The 23,985-nt window shown below is 34.7% G+C and overlaps 1 protein-coding gene across 1 annotated transcript in view; it reads left to right on the top strand.

The window, feature by feature from the left end:
• Positions 1-23,985, top strand: part of LOC148945164 (THO complex subunit 2-like) — a 144,880-nt gene that overhangs the window by 44,986 nt on the left and 75,909 nt on the right. Inside the window, exons 8-14 of the mRNA XM_089099403.1 lie at positions 497-692; positions 2,355-2,530; positions 6,116-6,296; positions 11,058-11,326; positions 14,289-14,406; positions 15,420-15,602; positions 22,093-22,257. Coding sequence (XP_088955529.1) covers positions 497-692; positions 2,355-2,530; positions 6,116-6,296; positions 11,058-11,326; positions 14,289-14,406; positions 15,420-15,602; positions 22,093-22,257 — 1,288 coding nt within the window. The remainder of the gene's footprint in view (positions 1-496; positions 693-2,354; positions 2,531-6,115; positions 6,297-11,057; positions 11,327-14,288; positions 14,407-15,419; positions 15,603-22,092; positions 22,258-23,985) is intronic.

Genomic DNA, 23,985 nt, shown 5'->3' with positions numbered 1-23,985 from the left:
AGTAACGAATTTTGTACGTAGCTTGATAATTATACCCTGTTTTGTCTTGAAGGCTGGGGGACAAAGTTGAAACTTCCACGAAAAGTTTTTAGGGAGTGTAAAAGTTTTTAGTGGACTTAGAATTTTGTGTTTAAGGGAAGGGAGTAAAATATTCTTATCCTGTCCTAGCAAAAGAGTATACAACAAGGTGCTTTTTCTTTTTTTCTTGTGCCTCATCTGACAGACGGTTTGGCTTCTCTATTAAAGAAGGGCACAATCTTGGCTGCTTTGAATGGTGAAACTTTTAGCCACGCCATTTTTATGACAATAGTAATTCTTCAGATTTTAGTTGTAACAATAGAAATAAACATTTATCTTCTGGCATTGCCCCCCTCCCCTGCCTCATAGGAAAAAAATCTTCTTATCCATCCCCTTTAAGGATCGGACGTTTGATCACGGGTATAATCAGTGCTTGGGTATTAGAGAACTACTATATTAACGACCATTTTGCTTTCAGTCACTCTGCGTTGCCAGAAAGGTTAACGGGGAAGCAGTTTAAGAGACCGTTAGTTTTGTCTCCGCCTCCTGCTACAATATTCGACCAGTTGAAGATATGTGCCTTTCCACTTCTAAAGATGATTGGTCCTTATGGTTTCAAAGACCCAATATTGCTTCAGAAAACTATTCGTTTGTCTAAAGCCATCTTACAGGAGGTAAGATTTCTAGAGTATATACGAATTACTAATAGTAAAAGATAGGAATTAGAACTCTCCTAGGGGTGTAAGTAGATTATATTTGATAGTGGTACACCGAGTAAGTATGTCTTTTTCTTGTAGGGGGAGGGGGATTTTGAGGTGAAAAAGTTCTGTTTTTAAATGTTTCTTTCAGTACGCTCCCAGTGACTGTCTGTTTGATCACATGAATAATATATATAAACTAAGTTTTTTTTTCTCTCTCAGTACTTTCTTTGATATTTTTTTTTGTTTTTGATTATCATTGACTCAATGGTAGATTTACGACTGTTAAATGTATGTGACTGCTTTCGCTGATTAAATATATTTCATCGCTTACGGCTACATGGTATCTATCGTCGTAATATTTTAAGTTCGCTTTTTAACTCAGTAGCACTCTTGCATATTCTCTATCCTTCCCTTCCTTTTTTCAAATTTTAAAATTTGCGTCAATCCGCGGTTGCCATTTTAAACATTGTAAATTTTTTCTTGGTTTTCCACTTTTCTTTTTTTTTCTTTTTTTTTGTAACACTTAAATTTTTTTTAAGATCAAATTACAGAGCCAATGAAATCGGCTAAGATTAAGTTTCATCGTAAGTCTAAAAATATTCTCTCTATGCAGATCCTTTTCCCTTGCTATCATAATTTTAAAATGTTGAGAAGTTAATTATTTGATTTTTATTTGACGTATATTATTCAGTAATGTTCTTAAGGCCTACTTTAAATCGCTGTTTTTTTTTCATTTGTTGATGTATTTTTGTAGCTTCAGCTATGCATTTTATTTATTCATAAATTTTGAGGGAAAATAAATAAATAATGCTGCTGTTGTTTTCTAAGAAGCGACAAAGATTTTTTTTTTCGTGAAAAATTGGGTTACAAAAAACGTAACCGTTAACTCTCCTTACAATACTAACAAAAATAAACATAACCACTTACATTCAAAATAAATCCCAACGCAAATTAGCGTGTTAGGGACGAACCAAAAAACACAAATCAACTATTAATAATTTTCCCGGTAAAAAATCTTTTACTCCCCCCTCCCTATCACATCTACTGAAAATTTAATTAATACGTCTAAAATTAATATATCTGCAGAAAATTCCACATTCATACTCATTACCTTTCCATTTTGCGAAGAACAGGATGTTATGTGGAGTAAGGGCTTTTTCCGAGGATAGTTATTAACTCGAAGATTAACAATGAAGGCAGTGTAATTTTAACCACTATATTCGGAAAAAGTTCTCATTTCACATAGATTCTTGTTACGCGATGCTATGCGATTTTAGTCTCTGGTTTCAAAACAGTGCTCCTTCTGCATAACTTCTTTGTATGCTATATTGCATTACTGAAAAAATAGTTGAATGGTTAAGACGTAAAGAAAGAAGAAAAGATAATGTCTCGTTCAGGTTTGGGTACTCTTGCATAGATATCAAACAACGCATCCCCTCTGTTTTGTCTTGCAGGCAGCATGCCCAATTGGTAACTTAAGAACGAATAAATATGACGAAAATTTTATAACAAAGTAATTTTTCTGGGAATATCTCTTGAATATTTTTCTCCATATTATATGTCAGAAAGCCAACTGAATTCAAAGCAACGACATACAATAATAACATTTGTTAAAACAGTTTTTTTTTCATTTAGGAGCTACCTTCCGGGAGGAAGCACGTGGAGCCGCCTAGCGATACAAACTCAATTTATTACGATGTCCTGGAAATCATTGAAGAGTATATCCTACCCTCTTTAGCTATGTTAGAAAGTCCGTGTGCCTTTTCCGAAGAAATTTGGGGGCTAATGAAGCTTCTACCTTATAATATAAGGTATTATACATCTTTTTTCAATTTATTTTTCTCCGCGTCGTCCCTTATTTATTATTGCCATTATAATAATATATATGGTGATTTCGTTGCAAAAGTCATAACAGACTTTTTCACACCTATGAAATAATTTCGAGAATAACTGTCTTCGCCAAATCTCTATAATCAGTTGGAGATACCGTGTCAGCAACGACGAGATCCGTACCGGTACAGGCCAGCCAGATATCGCAACCATTGTACGACAACGTAGATGGCAATACCTTGGACACATCCTCTGCATGCCAGATCACAGACTTCCAAAAATGCTCCTCCACTGGCGACCGGAAGGCACCCGTCGCCGAGGAAGACCGAATAACACGTTCCGTAGGACGTATGAACGGGACAGAAGAACCTTCCAGACGAGTCTCATCCCAGAGTGGGCAGACATAAACGCAGCGGCTCACATGAGGGAAGATTGGAGGCTACTCACCGACGCCTTGTGTGCCTCTGGTGGCACTGGAGGAACTATGGTTTAAGGATGAGATAATTGCCAAAAACCGTTCGCTAAGTTTCTCTCAGGGGTGGGTCAATAGAGCAGTGTGTGTTCAATCCCACTCTAAACCTTTTAATTCACATTGTCCTGCTGATCCTCTTTCTAAAGCGGCTTAGAAAAGGGTCTTCGGCAATTATCTGAAAGGTGTGGAAAATGTCAGATGCAACCTTTGGGCGTGACAATGAGGATTTGTCTATTTAAAAAAAGGAAGAGAGAGGCCAATACAGACCAGCATTAAAGAACTTCATTCATAGATAAAACTGCCTTTTATTTAATCTTGTGTTTTAGTTTAAACCGTATCTTTTAGCTGTGCTTTTTCTAGTTGACTGCGAAACTCTGTAGATCAATCCATACAAATATGTAGATTTCATCCTTTGGGTTTGGTTAAGACTTATAAGACAAACTGTTGATTTGAATAATTTGATTCAAGAACAAAAACGGTGAAATTACCGTTTATATGTGTAGATAATATCAAAACGAGGAACAGAGTTTATCTATTCGTTTGTATTGGGCTCTTAAGATGCAAATACACAGAAGGGAGTTTTTGCTTGTTCGGTTTTGCAATATTAATAGTAGTAGAGTTGTTTATTTGAGACCATTGACAAAAAAAAAACAACAAATAGCAGAATACTAAAAGCTGAGCTTTTGAGGATAGGCTACTACACCAGGACAGGGACAAAAGAGAGACTAGGATAAATACAACGAAATGAAATTTAAAAAAAACTAGTGGGTAAAGCCATATAGCAAGAGAAACTTATACGCAACCAAAGGCATATATAATATTACATTTCACAACTTGGAGCAATAGATAGAAAATTGTTAACACCAAAAGCCTTTATAAGCCATGGCTAATGCAGAATAATCAACAAAATAAACAAAATACACATAAAAAAAAAAAAACAGAAAAAAAACGTCTAAACTAATAAATACATGAATTAAACAAAATGGTCCTTGTGTGCCATACCTTTAACCATAAACTTTCTTTACTTCTTCATCCCCAGGAAACTTCTAACACTTGATATAAATGCCACCCATTCCTGCCTAACGTACTACCCCGGAAAAATTCCCTCCTTTGGTCCATTTAACTCCTCGCAGGAACCCCAAAATTATATCGGATTGAATTTTATTGTATTTTTTAAGTAAATTCTCATAATTTTTTTTTTTTTTTTTTTTAAAGTAAAATTATGCTATCATTATATTATTTAGTATATTATTTCAGTACCTTGTTTTTATGGATCTTATTAAGTGGATTTTGGTTTATCCATCAAAGAACCTGCGCCTTAAAAATATTTAAATTCTAGACATAAAATGTTGGAAGAGACACTGATGATAGACTGTAAATAAATTTAGCATTGCCTGACCCTTCAGTAAGTTTTAAAGAACTGCAATATCTATAACCACACAGACAGAAGAGAGTTTTCCATACATTATTTGCTAATTTATATTTCTAAAACTTTAGTATATTTCTTAAATGTTAAAAATATTGCAATTCCTGTCAAAAGATCTTGGAAGTGACACTGATGATAGACTGTAAATAAATTTGGTAATGCCTGAGGCTTTTATGGTAGGAGGATTTTTAAACGAACATTGTAGAACATTTTTAATGTCATGAAAAAATTTGCTAACTAATAATTGAAATACTTAAAGAAAGTTGACTGTTTTAAAATTTGATCAGAAAGTTGACTATGTCGAAATTCCGTATCCGAAGAAGAATTGGTTGGTTTTCTTCTTTTAATTTTTCATGTATAAAATGCATATCTGAAAAAAAATGTTTCCCAATAGTTGGGGAAATTTTTTTGCTTTTCTAGCAGCTAAAGATAGTTTTTTTTCATCAACTAGCTCAAAATATCGTTTTTGACAAATAAAAAAAAGAAACATATAAACAAAGACAAGAAAACTGTGTCGAGGGTCTTTCGTCATTGTTTTCTGGCTTAGTTTTTTGTTCTTATCTTTTCCTTGGTTTTTTGTTTCGGTCTCTCTTTGATGACTTAAACTCATTTGGGCTGTAAATCCAAATCTAGGACTTAGAGTTTTACATAGCTATAATAGTTTTTATTGACCCAATGTTTTAAGTTCAAAAGTCAACTTATTTAAGTTGATTTAGGTTGAAGTAAACTTGTTTTTTTTAAATAATCTATTTTGATTTGAGTAATTTTGGAGCTTATTTCCTTCTATAATTCAATTGAAACTTATCAATCCAGGTTGTCACAAATCGCAATTTCTACTTGTTGAGTTTCCTTTCATAATTGCAAACAACATAAAAAAAGAACACCGCTTTCCTGAAAACTTTGTTCTCATGTAACATACGAATTAACTTCTTAACATACGAATTAACGTAACGAACTTCTATATTCGTATGTTTTTATTATATATATGAGGGAGTTCGCCCCCTAGTCAATACCTCACTCTTTACGCTAAAGCTCGAATTTTGTTCGAATCACAATCTCCTGAATCACAAAGGCCGGTTAATTAGAATAGATAGCTCTTTTGAAAGTAGTAAAAAAAATAACTTTAGCGTAAAGAGCGAGGTATTGACTAGGGGGCAAACCCCCTCATATACGTAAAAATTTTTGTTCATTTTAAGTTTTAATGTTGCTCCTTACTTTCAGTTGAAAAAAATTTCTTTAATTTCTTCTTTAATTTCTGATCATTTTTTAAATAATGCTGGGAAATCCGGGGCCCCCTTCATAGAAATATCCCTTCCCCCAAGGACACATCCTCCATGGAAAGATCCTCCCCCGTAACCCCCTACTCCGAAAAAAGAAAAAAGAACAAAGAAAATTTCCTATACATGGAAAAAGGAACAAAATAATAAAGATTGATCTGGTTTTGAATGCCCAGATGAGTGAGTTCTTAAAGCAAGATTTTTTGTGAGCTGCCTGACACAGAACTTGGAACTCAGCTCATACCTGGCTCGAACTACAGCTTTAAGAGAATTTGGATCGGCTTCAGTTTGAGCTGTATTCACAAGACTAGGATTGGATACATAGTGGCTTTGAGGCGGCCTAAACCTTTTTATATTTTCAATCTAGCCTGTTTTGTATTGTCTTTTTCAGGTTCGGTCGATATTCCGCTTGGAAGAATAATATTTCACACCCCCTTTTAATCCACCGAAAGGCAGAGCAATTCAAAAAAGTGAAACGTTACGCCAAAATTATCAACAAAGACAATGTCAAATATATGGGAAGAGTTCTTGGAAAATTAAGTCATAGCTCACCTGGACTTCTTTTTGATTATGTAAGTTATCCTTATCATCTGTTTTAAGTTATCCTTATCATCTGTTATAAAATTTTTATTTTGCGTTAAGAATGGATCTCCGCTAATCTTGACGAGGCAAGTACAATGATGCATCGGAATTCTTAGATCCGCTATACTTACTGAGATGTGACCTATTATCTACAGGAATAAAAACAGGTATCGCCAGTTATCTAGGGTCAAAACCTAGTAAAGACGTACTACAACACTTAGTTCTATGTACAGCAGAAGATAGTAAAGACGAGGTGAAAATGGACTTTGGGAAGCTTTGACGGAATTTGTATTTTTTTCTTTTACTTTTTCCTTTCCAAAAAGGAATATCAAATTTAAAGAGTATGGAGAACCAGTGTACCCAGCAAAATTGGAAAAAAAAAATTATTAATTTTTTTTTCATACCAAAAAAAATATCGTTATTTCGTTTTTTTTCTTGAAAACCTGAAAAATGTAGGTACTAGGTTTTGACAGAGAACAGCTGGATAGCTTTTTGAGCGGTTATGGATCATAGTCAAAAGTAAAGAGTATGGAAAACTGTTTTTTGTATCCAACAAAATTGAAAAAAATAAGAGCCATCTTAGTTTTAACTAGTTAAATTTTTGATTTCAATTAATAATCGAAGTTTATTTTTCCAATCTAAAGTTTTCTAAAAGTAGATTCACCTACTTTTGTTGATTATAAAATAGCTATGACTAAGCTAATTTGCAAAATGTTGTCGAGTTTAACCTAGATGCATAGAAATACATTGAATATGCCCTTTAGGCAAAATTGTTTCTTCATTTTCGGTCTACTGTTAAGCAAAAGCAGAAATAGAAAAAAAGAAATTTTTTTAGCAATGTGCAAAAAAAGTTTACGACAAGCACCGTATTTCATCTGCTTCTCTGACGCATGTTGGATGGACTTTAAAGTTCCAATGCGCATATACATTGGTGGTATCCTTCTAATGATCCTAACGTATGACTTATGGTTATCTATTTTTTCTCTATTTGTGACATCCGTCAGCATTTTTTAAACAATTACTTATTTTTCGTGTGCCATTTTCACGCATGTCGCTAACGCAGTTGATGCATGTCAGCGATACAGTTTGAACATCCTTTCGTGTGAAAACTCTTTTTTTTAACTTAATTTCTGTCAGTTTTTATTTCTTTTTGTTTTCCTTTTCTTCCTTTTTTGATTTCTTTTCTTATTTATTTTTTATTTCTTCCATTATTTTTGATGGTATGACATCTTGACCCTTTTGGGTCTTTATTGTTGCTTCCTGCACAAATTGGTGAAAAATGGCACTTGACGAGGCACCCCTTTTGAAGGTTATATTGCAGATCTAACCATACATAAGTGAATGGACCCTGAAGGAATCAACTGGTTCAAAGTAGGCTATGAAGTTACTGTCGTTAATAATACTTGTTCCTTATGGAACCTATTTTTAGGGAAGAAGCATGCCACGTTGTGGCTGCACTTCCTCAAAAAATTCATGTGAGAGGGAGGGGGGTTATTCCATTAGTTATGCCTGAACTCTTCCTCGAATGTATTTTGACCCTGTTTCGCCCAAAATCGTTGTTCTACGACACCAAAGGGCCGATAATTGTAACTTGCTATGGTAGTATCTCTTTTGTTAAGTAAAATGTTACTAAAAAAGGAAATTTCTTATGAATATGGTCTCTATTAATATGCTACGGCCATTAGTCCGACAAGCTCACTTTTTGGGGGAAAATAACAAAATAGTATCTCTCATTGCATCGGTTTTATCAAGAAAATTTGAATTTGGCATTTATGTTATTTGAGGGCTGAAAGTTCTGTTTTCAGGCTCCCAGCCATATTTTACCAAGTGACGTAATTTGCGCTAAGATCATATCCCTATTTGGGCGTTGTGTAAATTTGTATGCTTACATTTAAGCGTTCTGTCAGGCCCATTCATACCGAGACTCTACTAATACCAAAAAGACTACTTTACCAGACTTAACCATTCATAACGGATAGTTGAAATACTGAAACTAACTATTACCGTAACAACCCTAAGTATTTGTCGTTATCTCAGATCTCATGTACCCCTTGTTTCTCTTGCATCATAAATGTTCTTGGGCCCTGAGGAGCTCCAGTAGCTCCTCAATATTTACCTTCTTTTTTATTCCCCTTTTCAATTTATTGTTTTTTGTTTGTAGTTTTTTCTCTCTGTAGTGGTACAAGGTTTGGGTATTAGCCAATCAAAAAATTATAAATTAAATTAATTATTATTGGCTCGGCCTTTGCTAAGTTCCGATCGATTTAACTTCAGTTTTGGGTCGATCCAGTTCTGGATGCTAGCTAAACATGTATTGTGAATGGATTTGGTTTATCTGACTATTGAAATTAGTTCTAACTAAATCGCGGTATTAGAAAATCTCATTGTGAATAGGCCTTGTGCTATTAATTTTTGATAGGTAACTTCTAACTTAATAGACTTCACGCATATAGTCAGCATAAGGATTAAATTCATTTGATGCATATTTTGTTTACAAACTTAGTTCATTATGATGAACTGTTTTAAAAATTGTCTTAAATGAAGCAGGTATGAAACGAGAAGGGAGTTTGGGCCGGAGCTTAACTCAACTTCTCGTTATTATAAAATTTTCGATAATTTTCAGACAGTTTGTACACTTTATTTCTCTCGTTGGATTACACCCCCCCCCTTCCTCCCCCTTTCAAAAAAATTTCTGCACGAGTCTGCATTAAAAATTTGCTATTTTGTCTACTCTTGACTAACATTTTAAATTATTGAAGGGGAGGGGGGTTCTAGCTTGTAATATTACGGGTGTAACATTGTGCTACAACATTTATTTTATTAAGTCTCACGTAAAATTCTTTGTTTATAGATGGAAATCACTTCTGTGAGTAAAAGAATATACCATATTGTTAGTATTATATTTTTTTCTTAAGTTTTAAGCTTATTCTATACTAATTTCTAGGATTATTTGATCATTAGGAAAGTGAATCTTGATCTGATAAGCCTGAGAGCTACTGCACAGCACTTACGCTGTTAGCAAGTAAGGATTGTACACAAAAAAATATTTATGATTTTCCTTGTATTTTTGTTGACAGGCTACTTACTATAAGAAAAATCAGTTCCTGGTAGAATATTTTCTGTAATGAAACTATCATTGCGTATTTAGGATTTATTTCTGGACGTCTGTTCATGGGAACCAGCTCAGTAAAGTAGACTCAGTAAAGTGAGGTTTTTGCTTAAATCCTTAGGGAAACTATGTCGAGGTGGTGATTGAATACGGGAAATATACACTAGATACTGAAACACTACACAGTCGATTTTTTTTTTAAGTGATTTTAACATTTAAGGATACATTTAAGGGGGCAAAGGAAAAAACTTTGAACTTGGTAGTGCAGAGGAGGACGGTTCGTGTATTGCGGACACACGTCGTAACTCTGCGAAGAACGTTGCATTAAAATTGTCATAATACCGTGCAGTTACAATATGCTTGTTGTGTTTTACTTTCTTAAATTTTCTTCGATACATTTTTGTAATTGATAATTACAATTCTTTATGTAATCAATTTTTCTGTTAATTTGTAATCTTAAGTTAATATTTTCCAAATTAATCCATCACCATATTTTTTTTTTGTGCTTTTAGTCTATGCTATAGGTCAGAAGCATGTCTTATTCAGGGAGGGGGTTTGGGGGTTTGAACCCCCCCCCCCCTGAATTTTTTTTGACTTGTAAAAACGCATCGAAATAAATACAAACAAATTTTTGATACGTTTTTAAAGTTTTTTGTCACCCCTCCCCTGAAAAAATCTTTTTGTAACCCCTCTCCCCTCCCCCGAAAAAATCATGGATACGACCCTGGTCAGAAGATGTGAGGGGAAAACATTGAAGCTCTTTAAAATTATATGTGGATCAACCCCTCCCCCCACCCGAATCACCCCTCTAAATTCACTTTTTTATTATAAAGAAAGAAGTGTCATTTTCTAGTTATTCTGGGTGATCGATTCATCTTGACAGTGCTAAATTATGAGAAACCAACCATTTTTTGTGGGACACTTTTAGTCGATGGGACCCTGGAAGGCAATTAAAAATCTTATCTAGAAGGACTGTGGGTACCTCCGAGATTTCAAATGCGATTCCTTATCAAGTTGGGTGTTCGGGATCTAAATAAAAAATGTTTCTCTAAGCGAAATTTTCAAAAAAAGATCTGATCAACAGCTATAAGAAATATTCTAAAGGCCCAAAAACAAGCATTGCTTGTATAGAGCAACTGTTTTTCCAATGTCCCTAACTTTTAGGATTTAAAAACAAAAAGAAGAGACAAAATATGCTATATTTTTCAATCAGAATCCAAATAATATGAATTGTGTATAGGGTTACTTTTTCATTTAAGAGCCACCCTTGGTGGCCCATCAACGGGGCGTATTTTGCATTAACATGGTGGTCTAGGTAAGCTTATTTCTAACACATTTCAAGTACTTTCAAAATAGATATTATTTTTCTTGTAGAACACGAATATTTAGCATTTTCTAGCAGCCATCATTTCAAATATTAGAACCGAACCTGCACTCCCATGAAGGGTCGGCTGTAGCTATTTTTTATGTGCCATTTTGACTGTCTCCAACGCTTCTTGAAAAGCTATTGAAAAAAAACTGCTGTGATTTAGTGTAGTTTTGGTATCAAAAGTAATGTTCATACACTCTCTCCTAACCATAGATACAGCCTTCATTGTAGGGGATGTGGACTTGTTTTTCCCTTGTTTGTATTTTTTTATAGGTCATTTATCAGGCTCAAGTTTTTGAACTGATCACGCCAGTAGTGGACTCCCTTAAGTTCTTGACAAGCCTTTCTCAGGATATCCTTGTTTATTGTCTGATTGAAGCTCTTGCAGCTGATAAGGATCCTTTTTCTGAGGATGGGAAGTCTATAGGACGGTGGCTCAAAGCTGTGACGGCTATGGTAGCTCAAATATTTGCCAAATATAAATCAATTGAAATTGAGCCAATGCTGCATTTTGTGAAAAATCAACTGAAAGCCAAAAAAAGGTGAGTATAAATATAATTGTTCAAGGTCGAGTCCAAAAGAAGTGAAGACAAAATCAGAAACAAGATTTATTGCTGGTTTTGGGTTTAATCTTCTTGCAGAATAGGGGCGCTAATTTGGGTTGAAAGGAGGGGAAAATTGTACCCTTGCATCATTGCCCCATCTGGATTTTGAAAAATTCTTTTGTTTGGTATATTCGTTTAAAATACCTTTTATGGGCTTTTTCATAAAAAAAATGAAAAATAAAAAGAACTGCAAAAATAGTCCTCCTTAGATTGTCAAAACTAAGTCCCGCTCCCCCCCTCTCCTCCTACATTTTCATTGATTGGTACCCCTGTGATGAAAAAAAATAGTGTTAGCTTATAGACTTGAGTGTACAGGATATTCTTGTGTGGACGGAGTCAAATTAATCTCTATCAGCTGCCAAATTCCTTCGGTATCGGAAGATGCAAAATCAAGTCTCGTAAATCTTCGTTTATTTAGTCACCTGTATCCTTGTATGTATTTAATAAGTTAATAATTTCTAATCGAAAGTCGATGATTTCCTGGCCAAATTCAAAATCTCTCAGATGGAAAATTAGAATTTGAGAAGAAAATTTCAAGTTGAGAGGCGTCAGAAATCAATAGTAACATAAATTCATCGTATTTATATCCAATTGGTCGCTTTTTAGTACTGGGTAAATATTTAGTTGCTCTATTGCCAACATAACCGTCTCAATACTTGAGCTATTCAGGTATTTTTTGATTATCTGGTCATTTTTTATTTATTATGCATGATTGTTTTAGTGACAAAGGGAAAATGTCGAGCAAATATGCACTGAAACCCAGTGCAGCGCGTCACAAAAGCATAATTTAGCAAATTTTACTATAAACATAAAATTTACCAGCCCCCGTACATCATATCTATATACAAAGAAACCTTCTCAACTTCTGAATTCCCGTAAAAGTTCTATCATTAACTATAGTATCCACCCATCCTTCCCACGGCATGCTGAGTAGATATATAAACATCCTGCTATTTCTTGGAATTGAGCCCATGGTCTCGAGCGAACTTGGAAGGAGCCCGAGTTTCACTAACCCCTGAGCTTTGACAGTTCGCAAGTTTTATATAACGAACAAGGGCTATCACTTCTTCAAATTTTTCTTAAGATCTTGGCATTTCAGTGTTGAGCTTAGGATCTTGGGAATTACTTTTCTAATCACTCACTGTCTTGGGATTTTTATATTGTACATTTTTCAAGTATAAGTCTCACATTCCTGTTGCTACCAAGAAGAATCTTCAAAAACATACCGAATTATTGTAATATTGTAAGTACCCTTACATAATGTGTCTAAAACCAGTTCTGTTATATGTCCCAGTTCTATATGTCCAACTCTTGCCAGTTGCACAGTTTACCAACTCTCCATTTCTCAACTTCTTTGAACTGCTTATAAGATTTATTTGCGATGGCTTATAAAACAATGTATCAACAATTTCACTATATGTAACTGCCAGTCTGTGAATTGATTTTATTATGTATAAATCGTTATTGGGAATAAAGTTAATTCTCTTGACTAAAATGGAAATTCTACCAAAAAGAAAAGAAAAAATTAGAGGCATAATCGAATTTTTAATAGTCCTTGGCTAATTAATCTGGAATTTAACAAAAATTTAAACAAAAAAACATTAAAAACTAAAATTTTAAACGTAAAGATAAATTCAAAAGGCCTCATCAGCCGAAAAAAGATTTTTTTTTGGGGGGGCGAGGGATTAAGTGTATATTATTATTATTATTTAATATTTTTGAATTTTTGCGAATGAATTTTGAGATTTTATTAATTCTCCGAGATGGTCCAGCAAAAAGCACATTTTTTAATGTAGCTTTGCCACTCATAATAATATATGAACATATATTTAACAGTATAAAATTTATTATTGTGCATTGGGTTCAATAATACTTACCGGGGTTGGAATGCTGGGTTATAACGTATATTTGTATGTAGTTTTTCTTCTGTAGCTAAAAAGGTTTCTATGTATGGTATTTATGTCAATTTGTTACTTTGACTATTTCGTATCAGAAGAAGAGTTAGAGCATAGGAAGATATGGTAGACTTTTTTGAGGAGAGTTATTGAGTAAGATTCAATCAATAGCTGTGACGGAAATCTAATCGTAGTTTCTAATCTAATCCACGTAGAAATCTAATCCACGCAATGTAGTTACGTTGACCCCATACCATTGCGCTATTGTTACTTACTGTAGTAAGGCATATGACCTGAGAATGACACGATCAAGTCCTGAGTATGCACAAGGATCAAATCTGTTGATAGATTTGGCTGAAATAAAATTATAAAGGAGAACCCAAAATTGTTGATTTAAGTCAATAGATAAAATGATTAGATAAAGCTGTATCTGAAAGCTCTAGGAACAGCGGTATAAAAATGTCTGTCAATCAGGAAGCCTTTTTTGCTCTATATTTAGCATCTGCTCTTAAGAGTGGCGTTCACGCGTATGTCTAGCTGAACTGCTATGCTTAAGCAAGTGGATGGCCACTATGCTATGCCTAAGCAAGGCATGTAAGTTTTCTTGTACTTGCATCTGAATGCTGCTTAAGATAGTCAGGGACCGGCAACCATAGAGATAAAAATAGTCAAGAAACTAGTCTTTATTCTGCTGTATTGGCGTCAAGTGACTTTGTTTTCCGCTGAGCTGTTCTTTTTATTTAAAATCTTTGATAATTTCTAGGAGCGGGCTAAGGCTGAAGATTCAAACAGATTGGACTTGAGAAAGGGTATTTGTCGCTGTTTCAGATAAATCTATAAAACAAGAAATATTTGATTTAATCTGCTTTATTAAGGTCAATTTTGCACATGGTCAATTACTTGATAGTTACTTATTTTTGGCCCGTCACGCCAATCTAACTTTCTTAACAATTTCTTTAGTAATAATTGATGTACTTTAAAAAGCTTAAGCATTCTATTTTTAGTGTTTTTCTTCTTGTGCTAAAAGAGATCGTTCAGAAGATGTCTGGTGTTGAGCAAGGAGATGAGATTAGCACGGTTCAATTAGAAGCTATGGCTGGCGGCGAGCTCCTGCGATCTGAGGTAATGTTTGGTTATATCGTAAGTCCGTAGTTTAGTAGACTAGGGACCGTAGTTTAGCACCTCCAGCAATAATCTAGTGAAATAATGATAACAATAATTTTATTGTAAGTACAATGTTAGTAAATTCGAGAATGACGGGGGGGGAGGTGAAAAAAAGAACGAAGAAGCAAAACATACATGGAAGATGGATAGAAAACTTGAAAGTAAAATATCTGCGGACACTTTCAGCTACTCTACTGTGAGGCAGCCTTTAAAGGCTTCTGTAAAGATGATCCATAAAATTATGTGTATTTTGTCTCTAGAAAACAATTTTCTTTTTTTTTTTTTTTTTTTTGGGAAGATTAGAAATCATACATTCATTTCCTAGAGTTGAAAGCCAGGACTGAGTATCACTGGAGATCTTTTTTAAAGTACGTGAATTAATCAGTAACAGTGTCTCCTCCAGATTTCATCTCGTTGAGCACGTCATTTGACTCTTCTGAAAGGAAATTCGACACATATGAAAAAGGTTTTGAGGCATGTGCAAAGCACTTTGGTTGGGAGGGGGAGGAGGTGAGAAAATACCTCAAAACAGAAAAAAATACGTGAAACATATATACAAATAAGAAAAATTAATAAATTATTTAAATTTTAGGAGGTAAAGAAGTTGCCTCTTACGTTGGAAAAAAATTTCGAAAGTAAGGGAATCAGTTCAAGGGAATTAGCCTGGGAAGCCAATGTCTCATAGTTTGATCTACTGGACTATTGATTTTGATCCACTTCAATATAAAATCGTCAAAAGGTGACCAATAAGAATTTTCAGTCCCGATTCACAGACAGTCATAACTTGGTCTGAATTTTAGTGATTAAACCTTCAAGTTATCAACGATTCTAAATTGTAAGTAAAGTTTTGAAACGCATTTTCTTACGCCCAAAATGACGGACTTGAACACAAACCTTTTTTTTTCAGAAATGAAGGAAAACTGAGAAGGCTTCCTTGACTGAAACTATATCAACTGATATTTTACTTTTAGGCCGCTGGATTTTTCAATCAGCAAAGAAATCCAAAGAAAACTGCACAAAGACTTAAAGACGCCCTTGTCGAGTCCAAGTTGATTGTTCCTCTTTGTTCTTTGATAGCACAGCAATTAAAAATTACAGTCTATCGTGAAACACTGCATGCTGAAGCTAAGCTTGTACAAGCTCTTTATGATCAGGTAAGACTTATTTTTGTCTTATTGAATCTGTTAGTTTTCTTAAGAGGGATGGACACGAATCCTATAAGGTTGTGGGACAAATGGCCCCTCGAAATATCCGATTCTTTCGATTTTATCTATTATTTTCTAGAATTGTCATATTATTAACCATCGTCCGTTGTTCTCTCCAAGATATTGATCCCCTGAAAATTTCTTATATATGCTCTGCATGAGAGTCAATGCTTGTTCATGTAGAAATCCCCCCCTCCCCCTTTCTGCTATAGGACTGAAAAGGAATCGAAAATTTCCACTGTCATTTAAAAAAATGAAACGTTTAGACTAAAATTACGGATGGGTCAGCCCTGACTAACCCGTCTTATTCTATAATACGTTTTAACGGCGACTGGAAGATGGTATTTATAGTGGGTGCACTGGAATGGCTGACTGGCATCAGACCTGTCTCAGATACTGGCCTGGAAATATAGTAAGTATGCTTCCCACTTCTAAATACCAGTCTCTAAATATTTGTAAAACCATTAAATAAAAGTAGATGTTAGGGTTTTATACATGCACGTATTAAGAGAATCCCCCCCCCCCCCTAAAATGGTTTTACATAACCCCATCTCCCAGGAAAATTGGGACTAGTGTTCACATTCTTGATATATCTAAATATCTCCACCTTAAGATTATTTTTACCCCTCCCCTCCCTCTTAGAGACTCGTGATGTATCCGCTTATGAAGAATCACGGCTTGATAATGGGGTCTATTGTTGGCAATAGTGGAAATTTGTCATCAGTGGGATGAAAACTCGGATGGATTTGGATTAGACAGACGTCCTAACTAGCTGCCTCGCAATACCATATACAAATTCAGAACGCTTGCTTTGTATTCAGAAGATCATCGGTCCGAATCCTGCTCCTGTAGCAACGTATAGCTATGATCGTTATTATAATTAAAAGCTTATTCATGTATATTTTGTGCTCTGGATCCGGAGATGTTTGATGAAAGTATAACGCTGCGTCTGATTAAAAATACCCTTTGGCGCTCTTAAAAAAGAGTAAAAAACAAATCCTGGTTTTTCACCCAGCTTTTGCGGGCTTTTAAATTGTTTCCCGGCTTTTGAAGAATTTTTCTGTGAAAATATAAGATTGTCAAGTTTCAATCTATAACAACGATACTGTACTTAAAAATTCATAGCACGAGAATAAAGCTGCACTGTGGGAAGAAGAAAAGGAACAAAAATATTACAGAATACAGGATCAAACGCAGGAACAGAATGCAGGAACGAAGGAGCGAAGGAATACAGCAACAAAGACAGATACAAACATAAGACCAAACACTAGAGCAAGCAGCCACCAGCGCGGGATAACCATAAGAACAAGCACTGTAATGATCACAAGAAGAGAAAGAAAAGCAAAAACTACAAAACACAGGAACTAACATTGCAACGAATAACTTAGGAAAGGGCTCATTCGATTGAAAACTGAAAGTTCTAGTGCCCTTTTTAGCTCCCAAAAATATTATTTATGCTAGTTCTCTCTTTACTGTGTTACATATATGCCAGTCAAGTCTTAAATGAAAATAACAGAAACCTGATAAAAAAAAAATTGTATGCTATTAGTATCTAAATACACCTGCATAATGCTTTGAGTCAAAGAAGTAACAGTAATCAAACAGTATCTACTGCAGGCGGTATAGATGAAAAATAACCGCTGGGCTTTTCGCGCCCCTTCGGGCGAGGTATTTTGAGATAGGGCTTGCCTGTATCTTTTTTCCTTGATTCTACGCAGGTGCGATCGTGAGAACCAACAACGGCAGCAAAAACAGGAACGAATTCAAGATCAGACACAGGAAAAAAACAAGGAGCGCAAGAACAAAGCAACACAGGAGGGAAGAGCACAGGAACAAAAACAGGAAAAGATACAGGAGCAAATTCAGTAATTCCTAGTCAAGAGCGGCCCGCAGTCCACAGTAAAGAAACCAACCATTTCCCTCCCTTTGAACCAGTAGCCATGCCGAACCTGTAATCGGCTATTGTTTCAATACTAAGATAAATAAGAAAAATAGAACATTGCTGTGCTTTAGTGCTATTAGCATTACTCGCTTTATTTATGCAATCTAGGTCCAATTACTTTATAGGAGGAGGAGGAGTTTTTCAGCCCTTTTTCTGATGCTACATAGTGGGGAATTAGCAGAAAATGAGCCTTATCTTTCGTATCTCCAACAAGCTTTGATAATAAGAATTCAATCAATTTAATAATAAGTATTCAGAAGTTTTTTGACCATGTACCCCTGTGGAAAGATTTTTGAAACTAGTTTTGGCTGCATTGGTTTGTGACGCCCAAAATTGTGTTTGACTATGATAAGTTTGTTACTTACAAGGCATGTAAGTTCCTAGGTAGACTCCAAAGTATATTCCTGGTAATTTTTTGTAAAAAGTTGATTTCCTAATAAGCTTTTAGTATTGAAGTAAACCAAAATAATAGCTACCATTCCTGAATTAGCTTCAAATGAGAATTTTCTCTCACTAGACATTTTTTTATAAATTACTTTAAGTATTGATTTCAATCGAACAGAAGTTTGTAACTACGAGAGCAAATCTTTCAGAATGTCGACGAAGTTCTTGAAATGCTTATAAAATATTATAAACGTCGAATTGAAATAGAAACTACACCGCTGTCGAAAATCTCCCTTTTGAATACAAGGGAAATAATAAAAAAAAACAAGTTTTTTTCAGCTAAAAGTAATGAGCAAAATAGAAACCTGAAATGAACATCAATTATTCCCTATATGAGGGGTGCAATACCCTACTCAATCCCTCGTTCTTTGCGGTAAGGTCTTCTAAGTTCTTTAAAAATGCTTCTCATTGAAATTCAATGACCCTTGTGTTTCAGCAGTCTTTCTAAAAAAAATTGACAAAAAGTCAAACTTTAGCATAAAGAGCGAGAGATTGAGGAAGGGGCAGCCCCCCTCACGTAGAGAATAATTTCTGTTCGTTTGAAGTTTTAATATTGCTCTTTAATTTCAGTTGAAAAAAACTTGTTTGTTTTTATGGGGGATAAATAAGCTTTCAAATGGGGATAAATCTAACTAGAAAGTGAAAAAAAGGTACAAAAGTCCAGATATTTCGATCACATATCCAGCGACCGTCTTCAGTAGAAATAATTAACAAAAAAATTTTTTTTTTAGTATTTCTACTGAATGCGGTCACTGGATATGTGATCGAAATATCTGGAGTTCACTGTCTAAATAAATGGATTTATCCCAAATTGAAAGCTTATTAGTTCGTCATGGAAAGGCAATGTGGTCTAAGAAAACAACAGCTAATTAAAGGTGGTACGTCGAAAATACATTTTGGGGGATGGGGACTATGGCATCCTTGAAGGTATAGTTACTGGACCTTTCGACTACGTTGAATCAAATGGCTGTCTCAAAATTGTGTTCGGTTGTCTTTGGGAAAAAAGGGTCGGGGAGGGGGGCTAGTGGTCCTCCAATCTTTTTGGTCACTTGAAAAAGGCACTAAGACTTTTTATTTCTGTTTGAATGAGCGCTCTCCCGATCTTCTAAGACCATTGGCTCAATACGATCACCTCTGAAAAAATAAATAAAAGATAAACACGCATCCTTGATCTTTCTTCTGGCAAAAGTATAAAATTCCACGTTTTGTAGATAGGAACTTGAAACCTATATAGTAGTGTTCTCTGATATGTTGTAGCTGGTGGTGTGATTTTCATTAAAATCGCTTGACTTTTTGGGGAGTTTTGTCGCACTTTTTCGAAAATCAGACAGATTTTCTCAGGCTCGTAGCTTTTGATGGGAAACATTAAACTTAGTATATTTTATATATTTAGAATCAGCATAAAAATTCAATTCTTTCAATGTATCTATTGTTGTAACAATTACGTTTTGAAACTATTCGTTATTATTGGGCGGAGTCACTCCTTACTTAATGTTCGTTACCTCGAACTGTTTGATGTCGCTGACGTGTCTCCTTTATTTTCAAGTTTTGAAAAAGGACCATTGTAATTCGTTGTCAAAACATCTTTCAGGAGTCAAAGATTCTCAACCAAATTCCACAAAGGGTATCATATAGGATTATAATTTTGCTTTCGAGAATATAGTCCCATTGTGACCCTATGGGGGGGGGGGTTAAATTCTTGTTATCATTAACCCTACCAGGCATTTTGTCATAATCAAACTTTTTGAAAAGTAAAAGTAGCCTAATTGTCCTGGTATGGGCTTTCTAGATTCCATGCCTGATCTGAACTCTTGAGGGAGGAGGTCCCTCCATTCTTGTCAACATGACATCATCAGAACAAGATGCCATATCATGGTTTGGGTGTTGGCACAAACCTCGTAAAGAGTGACTATGACTTCCTTATAACCGACAATTAAAAAAAAAAACTTCAAAATAAATTTCTAAATATAAAGGAATATCGTTTGACAGTGATTTAGGAATGTTAATCATTACTCACTTCAAATTTAAAAGTAATATAAACAAGATTTTGTGGGAAGGAGGAACTAGTGTCTTACTTGTGCTCCTTTGGACTAATAGAGCTGATCCTACCTCTCTTTAAGAAATATTACTTAAAGGGGGAAAAGAATAATACATGGAAGCCACATCGCCCTTTAGGCCTACTCAGTGCCCCGAAGAAAGGGCACTTACCGCAAAAAGGCATTACAGCTGCATTGGAAATAGTGAATCGCGATGATTCAAGATAAAGGCTGGCGAAAATATAGCTAAGGATTACTAAGTTGTTAACAACGCACCAAGTCTATCCTTCGCTATAAGGTTCGCTCTTGAACTGTTCGCTATTTATTCGTGATAACTATTTCAACGCTATTGCGGTATTTGCATCATTTCCTAGTTAAACTTTTTTTAATATAACCTTTGTATTCTGAGTTCAGTAAATAATATATTAATTTCTAACATTAGTGTTTCTAATTTACACCTTTCTTTACTGTATTTTACAAAAACGGTTGACAAATTGAAACATATGTCCTTCTGTTTAAATCCCTAAGATATTTCATGTTGCTTCACCAGCAATTTTGTTAAAATTATTCCATCCTTCCTCTACCTTGTCGAAATTTCAGTTTCATATTCAACTGTTCTTGGAAAGTTCTTCTGAAATCCTCATTCTTGTGTCTATCAACGTCAGAACTACCCAGAAAGTGTGATAGCTACCCTTCTTTAATTTCACCTTTAAACTGACTATAGACTCTACTAGACAGTGATCTTTAGTTTAAACATTGATAACGCCATCTCTTTATTTAAGTGAAACGTTTTCTCCTTTGACATTTTTTTTCTTATTCAAAACACGTTTTCAAACTTTCGATTATTACGGGCTGTAGTTCGTTCGGTATCTACTAAATTGTAACTACTCCTGCAACCATGATGCTGGCTTAAATTTTTCGGTTCGGAACTGGGGGAGGGCATGAAAAGGGTTTCTCATCTACTGAACTAAATGAATCCTTCGGAGTTTCGAAGTATAAAATCTTGAAATATATGCATGCATATACATCCCTTACAGGAAAAAATATTCGGCTTTTTCTGAGCTGAAACATACTTAAGAGCGAACCACTATATTTGCTACGAACTGGTCATGACGTCATGACATCCCAAAATGCAGTTTTGTGGAAAAAAATTTGTTTTTACATTTATGTATCACTTGAGAATCTTTAAAAGGGTGCTAGAACTATCCATTCCGAATCGAAGTAGCCCTCTCCCAAGTTTCTAAGATATCCTCTTCTATGCGTAGTGGCGGGGAAAAAGAAGAATATGTATAAACTATATCGCTTTTTTTTATAAAGTTAGGGGGTACTGTCCCAATTTTTCTTATTTTTTAAGGCGTCACCAGCCTCTGCGTGGGTACAAGTTTATTGGGTTTTCTCTGGTGTTAGGTGCATCCAAAAAGAGTTAAGTCCCCTAGCTATTGTAGCTTATCCGGGATAGATGTATGGCATGTTTGCCAGAGCAGGGAAACAGGATAATATTAAAGTCTAGGATAGGTGTAGAAGGTCCATCGTATGATGCTTTCATTTTTCATCATATTAATAGTAAATCAAAATAGTTCAGTCACCATTTATAGAGCCATAATTAGCTCGAATCACCGTTGCTCCAACGAAAATCAGGCTCTATTCATCTCCTTGTTGCAGCATAATCACTCTGACTTTTTCAATTAATGTATATTTCGACGTCAGTTTTTATTAAAAAGTCCCCAATATGTAGGAGTGTCTTTATTACAACTCGATTTTATGTTGTTTTATATAATAACACAGGGTATTACACGATCAGTCTATGTTAATATATAACTAAACCAGAGCGTTAATAGTTAGATGGTGTGTTGATTTCAACTGTACGTACGCAAATACAAATTAATACACCTATGCTTTTGTTGTTGCAAGAAGAATATGCTAAAATATGACTTTGCTGATAGCTGGTCAAGTACTTGCTTGTAATGTCTTGTTTGCTCCGTAAGGTAAGTTTGGCTTGTAATTCTTTTTTTTTCAGTGCGTGGACACCTTCACGCAATTCGGAAACTTTCTGGTAACTGTTTTGTCACCTGAAGAATATAAGAATACGATTCCGTCTCTAGAAGAACTATGTGAAGAATACGGACTTGATTTAGGCTCTGCCTCTTTCCTATATAGGCCTGTAATATCATACTCAATAAATGTAAGTATTTTGGTTAAATTTAAAAGTAAGTAATGTCAGGCTGTGGGCGAACTTTTTTCCTTTTTTTTGCGGAGACATTCTGAAAATTTTTGGAAAACTTGCTCGTTTGTAAATCAACTTAAATGACCTACTCAAAAAGGAAAAAAAACAAATTTCCCGTGAAAGAGAGTAAAGTTCCGCATGAAAAAAATTTTTTCTTCTAGAAAAGGGCATCTTAATCTCATATTCCCCAAGGAAGGGTCATGTATGCAAGATCACATCGAAAGACATGCAAAACCATTGACTCCGTCCTGTTACCAGGATTGAAAGAAAAAATTGAATAATTTCTATGTCGTTAAAGACCCTGTCAATATTTCTTGTGTCATCTGCTGCAAATCGATGAAAAGATCTTTGGAAGAAGTTTCTGTTTATAAAATGATTTATTCACATAAGGTAGAGAACCATTGACATCGACAGCTTTTGTAGTTGACCTTGAAAACCTCTCTAGGATGTTCCAGCGCCCTACTAGTGCAGAAGAGAAATAAAGAAAGCCATGATAAAAGAAATCCATAATTGTTGCAACAATGAAAAAGAAAAAAAATAGAATAAAATAAAGTTACCATTGACCTTGAAACACCTAAATATTCATCACACATTCAACAATCACTCACAAATGAGTGGCTGTTGTCACACATGAGTAACATGTCTTGTTTTTCCAGCTGAACATCGTTTGATAATTTCTTTGTTTTCTTTTTCTTTCTTCTAGGATGATCGTAATAAACAGGTCGTCACATAAAATGTCAAGGCTAGCTAAATTTATGTTTAAATGCATTTTTTGGATCTAAAGATATAAAGTGCTACTGACTATTTAAATATCTAGTTTTTGTATTTACGACATATTTGCCAGTCAATGTATTCGTGGAACATGCGGGTCTCATCTTCGTACCTGGTAGTGAAGACTTGTGTCTGGCATGCACAGTTTTTAACAAGGTCATTTCTGGTAATGATCTAAAACACTTTAGAAAAGTATATTAAAAAAATATATCATAATTGTTTTCGTTCGACTTACTATGGTAAAAGTCTCTACGTAGAAAAAAGGCAGTTAAGAAGCGATGTTATATGTAGAAAAAAAGTACAATGCTCAATCGAATAAATAATGTAGATTTGGCCATATAAATTTGAGTATTCATTTTCCTTTTTTGTTCATTTTAACTGTTACCACAGAGTAATTTGATCTCAAATTCTTAGTTTCCAGAAGAGAGTATCATCAACATTGTACTGAGGTAACTATTATCTTACGAAGATATACTTACTTGGATCTGACTAAGGTGTGGCCAGTCTGGGATAAAAATATCGATTTTCCGGATTAATTACTGACATCATCAAATATGACATCATCTTGTATATGAAGATGCAGTTTTTTTTCAAAAATTTTATTTTATTTAATAATATTTTATTTAATCTTTTCTTAATTATAAGAACCACTAGATATAGGAATTTCCTTTCAAAGAAAGCACAAGATATAGCAATTTGCTTTGTCAAAAATTGCATTTTATTTAATAACATTTTATTTAATCTTTTGCTAATTACAACTGGCAATAGACATAACAATTTCTTTTCAAATGGGTCCTTAAACATATCTCTATGATATTTTACCGTCCCACTAGTTACAAGAATAAAAAAAGATATCACTGTTTCCCATGTGAAAAAGGAGGTTTTCTTGTTTGTCAAGATGAAGGGGGGAGGGGT

Source organism: Artemia sp. Qi Xiang Cuo, chromosome 13, assembly GCF_049724085.1.
Source record: "Artemia sp. Qi Xiang Cuo chromosome 13, ASM4972408v1, whole genome shotgun sequence".
NCBI lineage: Eukaryota > Metazoa > Arthropoda > Branchiopoda > Anostraca > Artemiidae > Artemia > Artemia sp. Qi Xiang Cuo.
Note: the sequence above shows the minus strand (reverse complement) of the source record. Positions and strands in the feature narration are given on the sequence as shown.